Source organism: Drosophila navojoa, chromosome X (genome assembly GCF_054131105.1).
Source record: "Drosophila navojoa isolate 15081-1374.11 chromosome X, UAZ_NAV_1.0, whole genome shotgun sequence".
NCBI classification, from domain to species: domain Eukaryota; kingdom Metazoa; phylum Arthropoda; class Insecta; order Diptera; family Drosophilidae; genus Drosophila; species Drosophila navojoa.
In genome coordinates, this window is record NC_142895.1 from 14,810,191 (window position 1) to 14,823,318 (window position 13,128).

At 38.8% G+C, this 13,128-nt stretch overlaps 1 protein-coding gene and 1 long non-coding RNA gene across 15 annotated transcripts in view; both read left to right on the forward strand.

Moving 5' to 3' along the window:
* Window positions 1–4,688, forward strand: part of LOC149090638 (uncharacterized) — a 194,102-nt gene extending 189,414 nt beyond the window's left edge. Inside the window, exon 2 of the long non-coding RNA XR_016197583.1 lies at window positions 4,624–4,688. This is a non-coding gene — a long non-coding RNA (uncharacterized LOC149090638). The remainder of the gene's footprint in view (window positions 1–4,623) is intronic.
* Appl (amyloid-beta-like protein) overlaps window positions 1–4,688 on the forward strand; it is a 61,371-nt gene extending 56,683 nt beyond the window's left edge. For 4 of the 14 annotated variants that reach the window (XM_089265158.1, XM_089265171.1, XM_089265157.1 and 1 more), the window contains 6 exons: window positions 44–196; window positions 2,041–2,190; window positions 2,265–2,980; window positions 3,054–3,201; window positions 3,274–3,453; window positions 3,668–4,688. In XM_089265158.1, the coding sequence (XP_089121284.1) occupies window positions 44–196; window positions 2,041–2,190; window positions 2,265–2,980; window positions 3,054–3,201; window positions 3,274–3,453; window positions 3,668–3,775 (1,455 nt within the window). In that variant the 3' untranslated portion in view covers window positions 3,776–4,688. The remainder of the gene's footprint in view (window positions 1–43; window positions 197–2,040; window positions 2,191–2,264; window positions 2,981–3,053; window positions 3,202–3,273; window positions 3,454–3,667) is intronic. The other 10 variants (XM_089265168.1, XM_089265161.1, XM_089265166.1 and 7 more) reach the window with 5 other exon arrangements.
* Window positions 4,689–13,128: the final 8,440 nt, after the last annotated feature.

Consider the following 13,128-nt stretch of genomic DNA (forward strand, 5'->3'; position numbering starts at 1 on the left):
GGTTTATTTATCAAACAAAAAACAAAACATATTCTAAACAAAGGAAGCCCAACAGCGCCTTGAGGAATCGCACCGCGAGAAGGTCACACGTGTCATGAAGGACTGGTCGGATCTCGAGGAGAAGTACCAGGACATGCGCCTGGCCGATCCAAAAGCAGCGCAAAGCTTCAAACAGCGTATGACGGCACGTTTCCAGGTTTGTGCCCAACTGCCAGCACCCCTTCCAGCTACCCCGTCTCCCGTCTCCCTGCCCCCAGTCCTGTCCCAAGCCGCCCAATGTGAGCCCAGTTGTATCCCTAAACCAAGTCCAGCCTAACCTCTCATAGTTCTATTGTGTATTCTTTTTAAGGCTATCTCTCTCTCTGTCTCTCTATCTATCTCTGTCTCACGCACTAACTCATTCTATCTCTATTCGAAACCAACTTTGTATATACATATATGTGTGAGTGTGTGTGTGTTTGTCTTTGGGGAGAAGTGGCACAGTTGTTCAGTTGGCAACAGCTTGACACCGCCTGGGCACCGCCTCCCCAGCCCCAGCCCTACACTTGTGCTATAAACAAAATCATTTCCATTATAATTCTAGTTAGTTTATAATTTACCGCACCATCACAATGCACGTGCTTATGCACCCTATGTATTCGGTTCTATAATTTCCTGCTCGACTTTTCAGTTGTATTTCACGTAAACGCAGCTAATGCTGTCCATATATGCATATACGTACATATGTCTGTTTGTGTGTAGTCGTGTAGTTCCTACTCTCTCTGTGTGTGTATCCATGTATGGCAAATGGGAGCGAAAGAGGCATCAGATTGTAATCATAGAGAACAATAACAATGACAATCGCATCAATGATGTGCAAGATAACTCAAGCAACTGCTCAACACCGTAACAAAGTACAGCTCCGACTCGAGAGGTGCTCACACGTAGTTGAAACCGATTGGCTTTAAACGCGCTGAACTCGTGTAGTCCTTAGCTAACGACGCTCTTTTCATTTCATCTCAATTAGCGCTTAACTAACCAACCAGCTCAGCAAACAGCTCTACACAGACACGCACACGTACATATACAGCTACACACCCTACACCCACTCTGTCTGCCTCTCCCCCTCTCTCTTTTTGTGGGTGCATATCTGGCTTTAATCAAAATCAAGTACTCTAACTGCTGCGCTTACTGCATACATAAAAGATATATCTAGCTATATACATCATATAAATGGCCTTTATCTAGTCATGTAAATATGCCTCTACCTACATATACAGCAATCATATTAATTCACATACATACATATGCCAGCTCTTAAGTACCTCAATTCAATTGTCGCAAGCATAGCTCCAGCTCGCTCGCTCACTCTCTGTCTCTCCCCTTCTCTCGTAACCTCAGTCTTCACGCTTAAATGTGCCCTGGTCCCAAGAACTGCGCCTTAGATATTCTACTCTTTATTCGTTATGAAAGAATAAATTACTGCATATTAGTTAAAGAATTAATATTCATGCATATATGCCTGGTACAAGTTATTATACAAAGCAAACTTCTATAAAAGTCGAAAGTTGATTTTATAGGAAATTATTGAAGGCGGGCAAATTGAGTTTAAAATTGAAATTCAATTGAAGAGAGGAGAGCAACTGCTAATAGGAACTCCCAGAAATATTCATAGTGGAAAATTCCTTTTAAACTTCGGCTGCATATTTGGCATTCCATTTCGCATTCCAGTTCATTGGCAATTTCCACATATTTTCGTGGCACTCAGTGCACGAGCTATTAGAGCACAATCACGTCCCAGCACCCACACACACCTACACCCACTCACACTCACACCCACACACACAAACACACACCCACACAGTACTAACACAAGTTATAGCCATTGAAATAGTAGCGAAACGTAACTGTACTATGAAAGCGAATTTGCAATCGAAATTGATATCGATATTGCTATCGATCGATCGAAAGAAACTATCCAAAGTTTTCAATTCCAACATCGTGCTGATAATCTTTCTCTCTTGGTGTGCAATACGTCTTTATATGGGAATGTAATTTTAGACTTCTGTTCAGGCACTCGAGGAGGAAGGCAACGCCGAGAAGCACCAACTGGCCGCCATGCACCAGCAGCGCGTCCTCGCCCACATCAACCAGCGCAAGCGCGAGGCCATGACCTGCTACACGGAGGCCCTCACGGAGCAGCCACCGAATGTGAGTATATTCTGCCAGCGCAAGCGGAGGAGCGGACCTTTGATGAAATGTCTTCTTCTTCTTCTGCTTGCCAGGCCCATCATGTGGAGAAGTGTCTGCAGAAGCTGCTGCGCGCCCTGCACAAGGATCGGGCCCATGCCCTGGCCCACTATCGCCATCTGTTGAACTCGGGCGGCCCGGGCGGACTGGAGGCAGCCGCATCGGAGCGACCACGCACCCTTGAGCGTCTCATTGATATCGATCGTGCGGTCAATCAGTCGATGACCATGCTGAAGCGCTACCCGGAGCTGTCGGCCAAGATTGCCCAGCTGATGAACGATTACATATTGGCGCTGCGCAGCAAGGACGACATTCCCGGCTCCTCGCTGGGCATGAGCGAGGAGGCGGAGGCGGGCATCCTGGACAAATATCGCATCGAGATCGAGCGCAAGGTGGCCGAGAAGGAGCGCCTGCGCCTGGCCGAGAAGCAGCGCAAGGAGCAGCGTGCCGCCGAGCGCGAGAAGCTACGCGAGGACAAGATGCGCATGGAGGCCAAGAAGGTCGACGACATGCTCAAGTCGCAGGCGGCCGAGCAGCAGCAGCAGCAGCAGCAGATGTCCCAGCAGCAGCAGCAGCAGCAACAACAGCAGCAGCAGCAGCAGCTATCGCCGCAGCAGCAATACCAGCAGCAGGAGAGGAGCAAGGAGCTGAAGGGAGCCGCTGGCCTGGTGACCGTGCCCAATCTGAATCTCGACACAACCAAGAGCGACAAGGACTTGGCCGATGCCGAGTACGCTGAGGCTACAGTCAGGTGGGTGCACGCCCGTCTCTTCTTCCGCTTCTGCTTCCTCTCTAACGCATCTCCGTTTCCTCTTCTCCTGCAGCAGCACCAAGGTGCAGACCGTGTTGCCAACGGTGGACGACGACGCCGTGCAGCGTGCGGTTGAGGATGTGGCCGCCGCAGTGGCCCACCAGGAGGCCGAGCCGCAGGTGCAGCACTTCATGACCCACGACCTGGGCCACCGCGAATCGGTATTTCAACTGCGGCGACCTCACCTCGTGCCGCATCTGCCTAAAGCCTATCCTCTCTCGTTCTCTTTGCAGAGCTTCTCGCTGCGTCGCGAGTTTGCGCACGCGCACGCGGCCAAGGAGGGGCGCAATGTCTACTTCACGCTCTCGTTCGCTGGCATCGCCCTAATGGCTGCTGTATTTGTGGGCGTGGCCGTTGCCAAATGGCGAACATCACGCTCGCCGCACGCCCAGGGCTTCATTGAAGTGGATCAGGTATTGTGTCACTATGAGAGTGGCATGGAGATGGAGAGAGAGAGAGAGAGAGAGAGAGAGAGATGTATATAATATGAATTGCATTAGCATATGCTTTAGCAAGGCACTCCTCTCTCTCTCTCTCTCACACACACACACTTTCTCCCTCCCTCTCTCTCTCTCTTCTGACATTCCAACACATATTCACATCTCTCCTTCTCTTTCGCACCCACAGAATGTGACCACACACCATCCCATCGTACAAGAGGAGAAGATCGTGCCCAATATGCAGATCAACGGGTACGAGAATCCGACCTACAAATATTTCGAAGTGAAAGAGTAAACACCTAGAGCAAGCAGGAGAAAAAAAATTCAATGAAAATAATAACAAATAAAACACAATAAGAACAAAAAGCATGCACCTAAGAAAAGCAACAACAATCAGCAAAAGCATGGCACATCACTAACAAAAAAAAAATGCAAAGAAAAGGAAAACAAAATACAACAAATTAAATGATATTAAAAATAAAGAAAATACAACAAATTTTTTTTTTCGTCTAAAGGACCGCAGTTCCGCAACGTACGTGAAATGTAATGCATCTATATATTAAATTAATGAAAGGCAAGAATATAAAGCAAGCAATTAAATTTAAGTATTTAAATGTTTAAACAAAAAGAAAAAAGAAAAAAATATAAAAGCAAAGGCAAAAGCAAAAGCAAATGCAAACGCAAAAAAAAAAACAAAAACAAATGCAAGCCCTTTCAAGCTCTCCCCTTTCTCATACTCTGAACGTAAATGAAAATGCTTCAAATGACATGCAAAATGTAACACAAGGAAAACGTGCAAACAGCTAAGCCGAGTTTGTAGGACACACACACACACACACACATATATATATACAACCACACACACACATTCACACAGAGAAATTGTATGAAAATTGTTTCGTACTGCTCTTGTTTAGAAAAAAGTATTAACAGGCAACACAATATCAAGTGAATTTAATCTAAAATTTAAAGCCCACACATACATATTCTCTCTCACACACACACGCACACCGACATACACATAATGCTTTCAAAAGTCAAACAATTGAATTGCAGCATATGAAACAATTTGATATATAGATATTGATATATACAGAGCAAGTCCATAAAATCTAAAGAATACACACACACACACACAGACAGTTATGTAAAAAGGCGTTGCATACTTTGCGGCGTCCACAAAAATTAAGAGAAATATATGAATAAAAGGAAAAACTATATACAAATTTATTGAGCAAAGCAAATAAGCAACTGCGCTGCTTGCCTATTTAGTAGTTGCTAAACAAATTCAAATGCATTAAGCAAAAGCAAGGCGAATACGTAAGCACACACACACACACACATACACAGACACACACACACACACAGAGCGAGACAGAAATATGTGAACCTAAGAGCTACCTACGCGTACTAATCTCTATATATAAACATATATATATATATATATATATACATATATGTATGTATGTATTTAAGCATATATATGCACACATATACAGCTATATATATGGTAAACAGAATTATATATATATATGTACGTATATATATATACATATATACAATATATATTTAAACGCAAATGCAAAATGTCCATAAATGTATTTATGTATCTATACACAACACCCAAAATAAAAAGAATATTTAATAAAAACTCAGCTATTAAGGCAAGCCACAAATGCAAAACAAACAAAAGAAAAACAAAAATAAAAATAAAATAATACAATTAAAATAAATAATTTACAAAAACAAAGCTAAATGCAAAAGTTCTTTTCAGAGATCTTTCTCAAGATTTGTTTATTATTTTGTATTTAGCTTTTGTTCCTTTCAGCACACACACACACACACACCCACACACCGACACACACACGTGCAGCTGGAAACTTTGTTCATAATGATATTGTTAAATTAGACAATTCATTGAGCTGACATCATTTGGCCAAGTATTTGCACAGCGAACGCCTTGGCCAACAGCGAGTGCACTTATGCTGCATATTGTCAGGGCTCGCTCAGCTCAGCTCGTTGTACTTGAGATCGATTGCAAAACAAGAAATATATAAGAGAGAGAGAGAGAGCTGCATGATCAAAGCAATTGTCAGGGGGACAGAGGGGGCAGAGCTGCAGCGATAAACCGAATAGAAATTGCTAGTTTAATTTTTCAACTCGATTGCTTGGCAAATATTGGACAAGTGTATGGCCAAATGCTTGATTCGAGGCGTTCTGTTATTTAATAACACACACACACACACACATACACATATACACGTATAGTATATATATATATACATATATATGTTTACTCAGAGCAGATCCAATTTATATAAATGTAATTTGTAGTACATTTTTTGCTATAAACCAAAGTTTGTAACTTTATTTGTATACCTGCATATATACGATTTATATATGTATATGTATATGTATATGTTTATATATATTTATATATATATGTAGCAAAGGCATAGGCAACATTTCAATTACATTCAATCCACACTTGATATTAATTTGCCATCGAATCTCTTGTTTCCTCTGTCTTGTCTCATTTGCATTCCTTGGGCATCGACCACGCCCTCACTCGAACCCAAAATCTGATTGCTGTGACACCCACATGATTCATAACCTCTTCAGCTAATGCAAACAGTGCTTCAGGGCATAAAATACATACATATATACATAGATACTAGTAAAGCTTTTCTAGGCTCCAAGCAAAACCAAAAATCAAATCGTTTGTTCCCCATTTATTTTGCTATACATCCAAACATACCCACATCAATGAATATAGATATATATATATATATATATAAATATATATAGAATTCCATCATACGTGAGCCGTCGAGACAGTCAAGCCAACATTATGAAAGCTGCAGTTAAAAGACCCTCACACACACACACACATGCACACATACACATCCACACACGTATATATACGCGCACATATACACAAACAGATTGCATAAGAGTATTACAATATATATATATATATATATATTTCAAAACACACCCATACACACACACACATACATATACACACACATTAATATATATAAAAAAAAGGAAGAAAACCAAATCTAACTAGTCAAAGCTTGAATATTTTTTAATTTATTCATTAATATTTAAAAATGACACATATATAAATATATATATACTTATATATATATATATAAATATATATATAGCAAAAAAAAAAAAAAAACAATTGATATTTACACTTAGTGAAGCAAAACAAAAATGGAAAAGAAAACGAGAAGAGAAAAACAAAATATGAAAGCGAAAATGCAAATGTGTAAGAAATAAACCCCGTCCTGCGTAAATAAAATTAAACATAAAAATAAAAATATCATAAATGAAGAAAATTTACACAAAAACTTAAAAGCAAAACATTAACAAATTACAAAAAAAAAAACCAAAAAAGAAAAAAAAAAAAAACGAACAAAAAAATTGAACACAAATATAAGAAAATGTGTAATAAGTCGCATGTGTTTTTGTCGTAGTCTCATCATAAAAACAAAACAAAGTAAAAGAAAATGCAAAAACAAAAAATTACAAAACAAATACAAAATGTGTAATTCTTTTTGTCAACTATGATTTTTGCATAGGTTCGAAAAAAAAAAAAAACAAAGCAAAAGCGAAACAAAAGCAAAAGCAAAAACAAAATGAAAACGTATAAAAATTTAAATATATTAAATGTACTCAAGACAATTGTAATTGCAACAATAATTGTACGCTATATATATTATTATTAATGTGGAAAGTGTAAACAATGCGCCATGCAGCTGAATTCAAATATTTGGAAACTCCAACTCTTGTCAGACAGCCAGAACGACAGCCAGACAGACATCAGACAGAAAGCAACACAGGCAGTCAGGTCGCGTCAGATCGAGTCGGGTCGACAGGGAGTATACCCTGTATAGATTGAGAACGGCCATGACAGAAGTATGCATAAAAATTGTAAAATGTTTCACAAAAAAACAATACAAAAGAAAAAAAAAACAAACATAAAACGTAAGCAAAAACAAAAACCAAATAAATGAAACAAAAAATGCAAAAAAAAAAACAAAAACAGAATGGCAAACAAAACAATTTTCATTGTATAATCATATAATTTAATTTTGAATTTTTGTGTTCTTTTTCGAAATATTTTGCATAAATAAAATAAAATAACAGAAAAACTAACTTTGCCCAAAAAGCGTAACATGTATCTGTCTCTTTCTCTCTGCCTCACTCACTCTTTTGCTGTTCACTGCCAAACATCGGATATATGTATATATAAACAACTTTCTTATATAACTATTGCAGCGAAAGCTGGAATTCGTTCTGAATACGAAAAGCAGCAAAAAATTAGTCAAGACTTGTGCCAATTCGCTGGATTATTTATTGAAAACTGTGCCCGAGTCGCTAGTCAGTTTCATATTTGATTTGGATTATCCAGGTCGAGACTTATTGCCAAATGAAGGTCGAGTAATTGATGCTCCGCCAAGAGTTGTTCTGCCTGATTGGCCCTTCGAAGAGAAATCTCTACACTCGCTCATGCAGCGAAGCTGGACTAAATTGGTTTTTATACTCTTTTGTGCCTCCTGAACTGAGAAGCTTATGCTAAGGCAATGTCTCTGCCAGTGTGACGCTTTCTAGAGCAAAAAACCAACACAGATTCACCTTGTATGAGAAAACCACGCCCGATAAATAAACCTGTATGACAAGTGAAACAGAATCGTATTATCTCATAATGGCGTTGCAATTGCTTCAGTCTTTAAAGACTTCGCTAGTCGAATAGCTTGACAACTTGAGGGGCTCTCTTCAAGGTATTTAACATCTAGGAAAGCATAAATGTAAAAAATTCAAATATTTTATTTTTTTTATTTAAAAACTATTATTCATTCAACAATATTACATATTATATCAGCTGTAATATAATGAACTCATAAAAGTAAGTACGCCATTTTTAATGAATCGGTAAACATGGATATGTGAGAAGAAACTGCGGAGTACATTAAAACACATCTTAACTCTTAATTAATGAATTGTTTATAAGTTTTTTAACTATTGCTCAGCTGCAGCTACAGGTAGGTACAAAGAGATGCTGAGTAGAAAATTTACCCATAATCTATACAATCAAGCCTACAGATGCTTGTGTTTTATAATATATTTATATTAGTTATAATCTCCAATAAATATATATATGTGTATGATGGTCAATTACAGAATAGATCACTTCGATAAGCCGTAAGAATTAGAGGCACTTTCATCTATAAGCAGGCCCCACTGTAAGGAGTCTTAAAGGCCTGCTCTTTGAAGTGTCATTTGGATTGTGTCCCTGATATTTGTTCATTGGTTTCATTGCGTAACTCTGGAGTAAGAGAGACAAATACACAAGGAAAGAGACAGAGAAAGACAGAGAGAGCTGTGCAGAACTATAGTGCTGTAGAGTAGGCCACTTAGTGGGCGATTTCTATGCCGCAGCGCTCGCGTTGATTATGATGTGTGCTCATTATGAGTTTCAACTTGGAGTGCGCGAACAAGCCTTTACAATAAATCACTTGAAACTGTATGGGTATATACGTGAAATCAATGTAAAGCACTTCAGTCTATCAAGTGTCCAAAGCATGAAAATTGACGTACATTTTGATATATGAGCCAAACGACAAGCGCAGCAACCAATTGCCGAGCCCAGCCCGATCCAGCTCGGCTCGGCTGCCCCCACGGCCCACCCACTCGAGCTAAACACACAAATGATCGATGTGCCAGCAGCTATGCACAATGTGGAGCACGGCATAGACACCGATAAAGATCACGACTCTACCCCGAAAGTGCAGCGTGATAAATGCTGCCTATATGTGTACAAATACATTTGTAGAACAGAGCGGGTGCCATGCGTGCCATGTTTATTTATTCTACATTGTTCGAAACGAATGCGAGCTAAATAACTTTATTCGACAATAACAAATGAATGGGACTTTGTTATTTGGGCGTTACAAAAGTTTCCTACTTTACTTACTTATTTAAAAACATTGGAAATATAATAGTAGTAGAAGTAGAACTAGGTGTAGTAGAATGAAAAGTAATACAATTAGAGGAAATAATTGTAATAGATGTAGCAGTAGTATTATTAGTAGAAAGAGTAATAAAAGTAGGAAATATGGCAATAGACATAGTGTTAGTAGTAGTAGTAGCAGAAAGAGGATTAGTATAAAAAGATGTAAATATAGTAGATGTAGAATAATTTTTTGAGCAGGAAGTTTTATAGGCGTAGTAAGAGATATTAGCAGTATATATAGTAGTGGTATTATTAGCAGAAAGAGTAGCAGCTAAATTAGCATAAATATTAGTAGTAGATGCAGTAGTAATATTACTGTGAATTATAGTAGTAGATGCAGATGCAGTAGTAGCATTAGTGTAAGAAATAGTAGTAGATGCAGTAGTAGCTTTAGTGTAAGAAATAGTAGTAAATGCAGTAGTACCATTAGTGTAAGAAATAGTAGTAGATGCAGTAGTAGCTTTAGTGTAAGAAATAGTAGTAAATGCAGTAGTACCATTAGTGTAAGAAGTAGTGGTAGATGCAGTTGTAGTATTAGTGGGGATAATAATAGTAGATACAGTAGTAGTATTAATGAATGTAATAGTAGTAGATGAAGTAGTAGTATTAATGAATGTAATAGTAGTAGATGCAATAGTAGTTTGAATGAATGTAATAGTAGTATAAGCAGTAGTTGTATTTGTGCAAGTAGTATTAGTAGAATTCGTGAAAGAAATAGTAGTAGATGCAGTAGCAGTAGTACTACTAGTAGTAGTAGTAATAATAGTAGATGTTTCTTGTAAGACTAATTGTTCGGTTCGTTTCTGTTGCATACTTTTAGTTGTCTTCTTAAAGCATCTGCAAACTGCAATTAATCAACTCAAAGGAATGCCAAAAATCATAGAAAATTCTGAAATTTTTCTGTAACAAACTAGAGGGTGTTTTCAATTAACCTATTTTTGTAATACAAAATCAAATTTATGTTCTTTAAGTAAATGGATAGATAGACTTAAGGCCACTTAAGAGTTGTGTTTGGTAGATATGCAGGATACTACTTACTTTTAAACTCTTCGAGTACTTCATATTCTCGCGTTATTAATAGCCATTCTTAATTTATCAGTTTTCCGCATTTTCTTTCTTGGATTCATATTCATATCGATAATTATCGATAGTATAAAACTTGTAATTTCGTTTATTCAGGTATGAATGAAAGCATATATTGTAGAACATTTGGACTCTGACAAAGTATACGTGATTATTGAAGGCTCGTTCGAATGATGGTTTTAATGATACTTTCTTTGGCTTCTTTTTGTTTGGTGGGTACAGGGTATCTACGAGTCGCTCAGCTGCCTTGTTTACTGATTTGTATGTTGATCTACAAACTTTCCAAAGTGCATTTTGTTTTCGAAGTGGCCAGCGTCGTCTACACGACAACTAACAAATAATGCACTTACAGAATGTGAACAGAGCGCGAAACAAACGTAGATACAGATACAGTTAGAGATATAGATACAGTTCGACAGATAGCAGATAGATAGATAGATGATAACAGTAATAGTTCAACTTTGAAATGCACTTGAAGCGAGCTGCTCGAAATTATGAAATGCCGAGGCTCGATGGGCCAATTTCTTGAGCTGAATAATCCCGATGGCCAATGGAATTATTTAATTGGGATTTATGTTGCGCTCTGGCGCAGACGAAAAGGCGCGAACGAGGCCAGACAGAAGCTGTCAACGGCCGACGGCGTCAGCAGGGGCCGGCCAGAGCCACTTGGTCGTTGGTCGCTGCTCGTTGGTCGATAAGTGGCATCAGATAAGCAGGCCAGTCGCGAGAGAGAGAGAGAGAGAGAGTGAGAGAGAGAGAGAGAGAGGGAGATGGCAGTTGTGTTGTCTTTTTGGCCTGGCAGTTGCCTGCTTTTGGGGGCCGAACGTACTCACTCTCTAAACACGCACATACATACATACATATACATATCTATTTATATGTATATTTGTATATATTTATATTGATATCTGTAGCTAACGATAACAACCAGAGATTGTGTTTGTATTGCTGCAGCCGTAAACGTATATGGCAACCGGGCTACCGACTACTGGTTGGGGCCGATAAGCTGCAGCCCAGGCCCCAACTGCAGTCGAGGAAGACAGCTCCATGGAGCTAAATCATAATCAATGTCTGATCAAGCGAGCATATATCAAAATACGTTTAATGCCGTTGATAAGGCGGCAACAACAACAGGTAAACAAGCACAGCGACTACCTCATATATACATATATGTATGTGTGCATGTATTTGTGGCTCGCTGTTGCCAGTCCATGGCTTCTATGTAGGTTGTTTCAGCTTGTATGGCGCACTATTACTGCGTACCGTATCGCAAACTGATATCGCAACGAGTTGTGTACAAATAAAGTTGTTGTAAGCGACACTGTAGTAGAGGAGCAACAGCAACAGCAGCAGCAGCGGTGGCAGTGGCAATTGCAGCCGGGATTGGGATTCCGTGCGTCGGGCATTGGGCATCGGGCATCGGGAGTTATTGTTTGTCAATAAACATATGCGCCACATAATCGTCATCATAACAATATTACTCTTTGGCATTATTTTATTGCATTCCAATCAGACTGCGTGTGTGTGTGTGTGTAAATCGGGTAGCTGGCTGCCGTGCTGACTGATTGACGGACTTTAATGCTTACCGTGGTATGGGAGCGTTTGGATATGAAATGAAATGGTATAGAACATAGATCTATGAATAATTATCTTGTTGAAGCGAAACTAAAAGTAAATAAATTTAAGGCTTATAAAAAAATAAAATTAAAGAATAAACAGATAAAGGAAAAATATTTTACATATTCTCATTTATGCAAATGATTTGCATACATTTTAGTGAAGTCTTCTTTAACAGTTTAAGCTTATTATATTTTACATATCCTTGGCTCTATTTACTATTTCTTACATAATTATATATTCTATTCTATTCTATATAATTTTTTTTTTTTTTTCAATAATGGGAACAGAATTTGTAATATTATACCCATAATATATGAGCCCATTTTTATACCCTGAACCCATTGAAAATGGGAAATCAGGGTATAATGTTTTTGTGTAAAAGTATGTAACAGGCAGAAGGAATCATCGCAGACCCCACAAAGTATATATATTCTTGATCAGCACGATGAGCTGAGTCGATATAGCCCTGTCCGTCTGTCCGTCCGTCCGTCCGTCCGTCCGTCCGTCCGTCCGTCCGTCCGTCCGTCCGTCCGTCCGTCCGTCCGTCCGTCCGTCTGTCCGTATGAACGCCGAGATCTTAGAAGATATAAAAGCTAGAGAGCTGAAATTTTGTGTGCATACTCGTGTATACCATACGCAGTACGAGTTTGCTTTATTTTTTCGATAACTCATCCGATAACTTTTTTATCGAGAATAATCGAAAAATTGATTTTGTTTTTTGAGCCTCATCGGAGTACTATTAGATGTAGAGACTTCAGATTTACTGTGTATATATATATGTAGAATACAAACATTTTGTAATCAACAGATTTTGGATACCACGCCCCCTTCGCCCTCAATTTGTAAAAAACGTATTTCAAGTACTAGAGACTTGTGCTTTGGAATGTACACACATTTTGACCATATTATTACGCCCT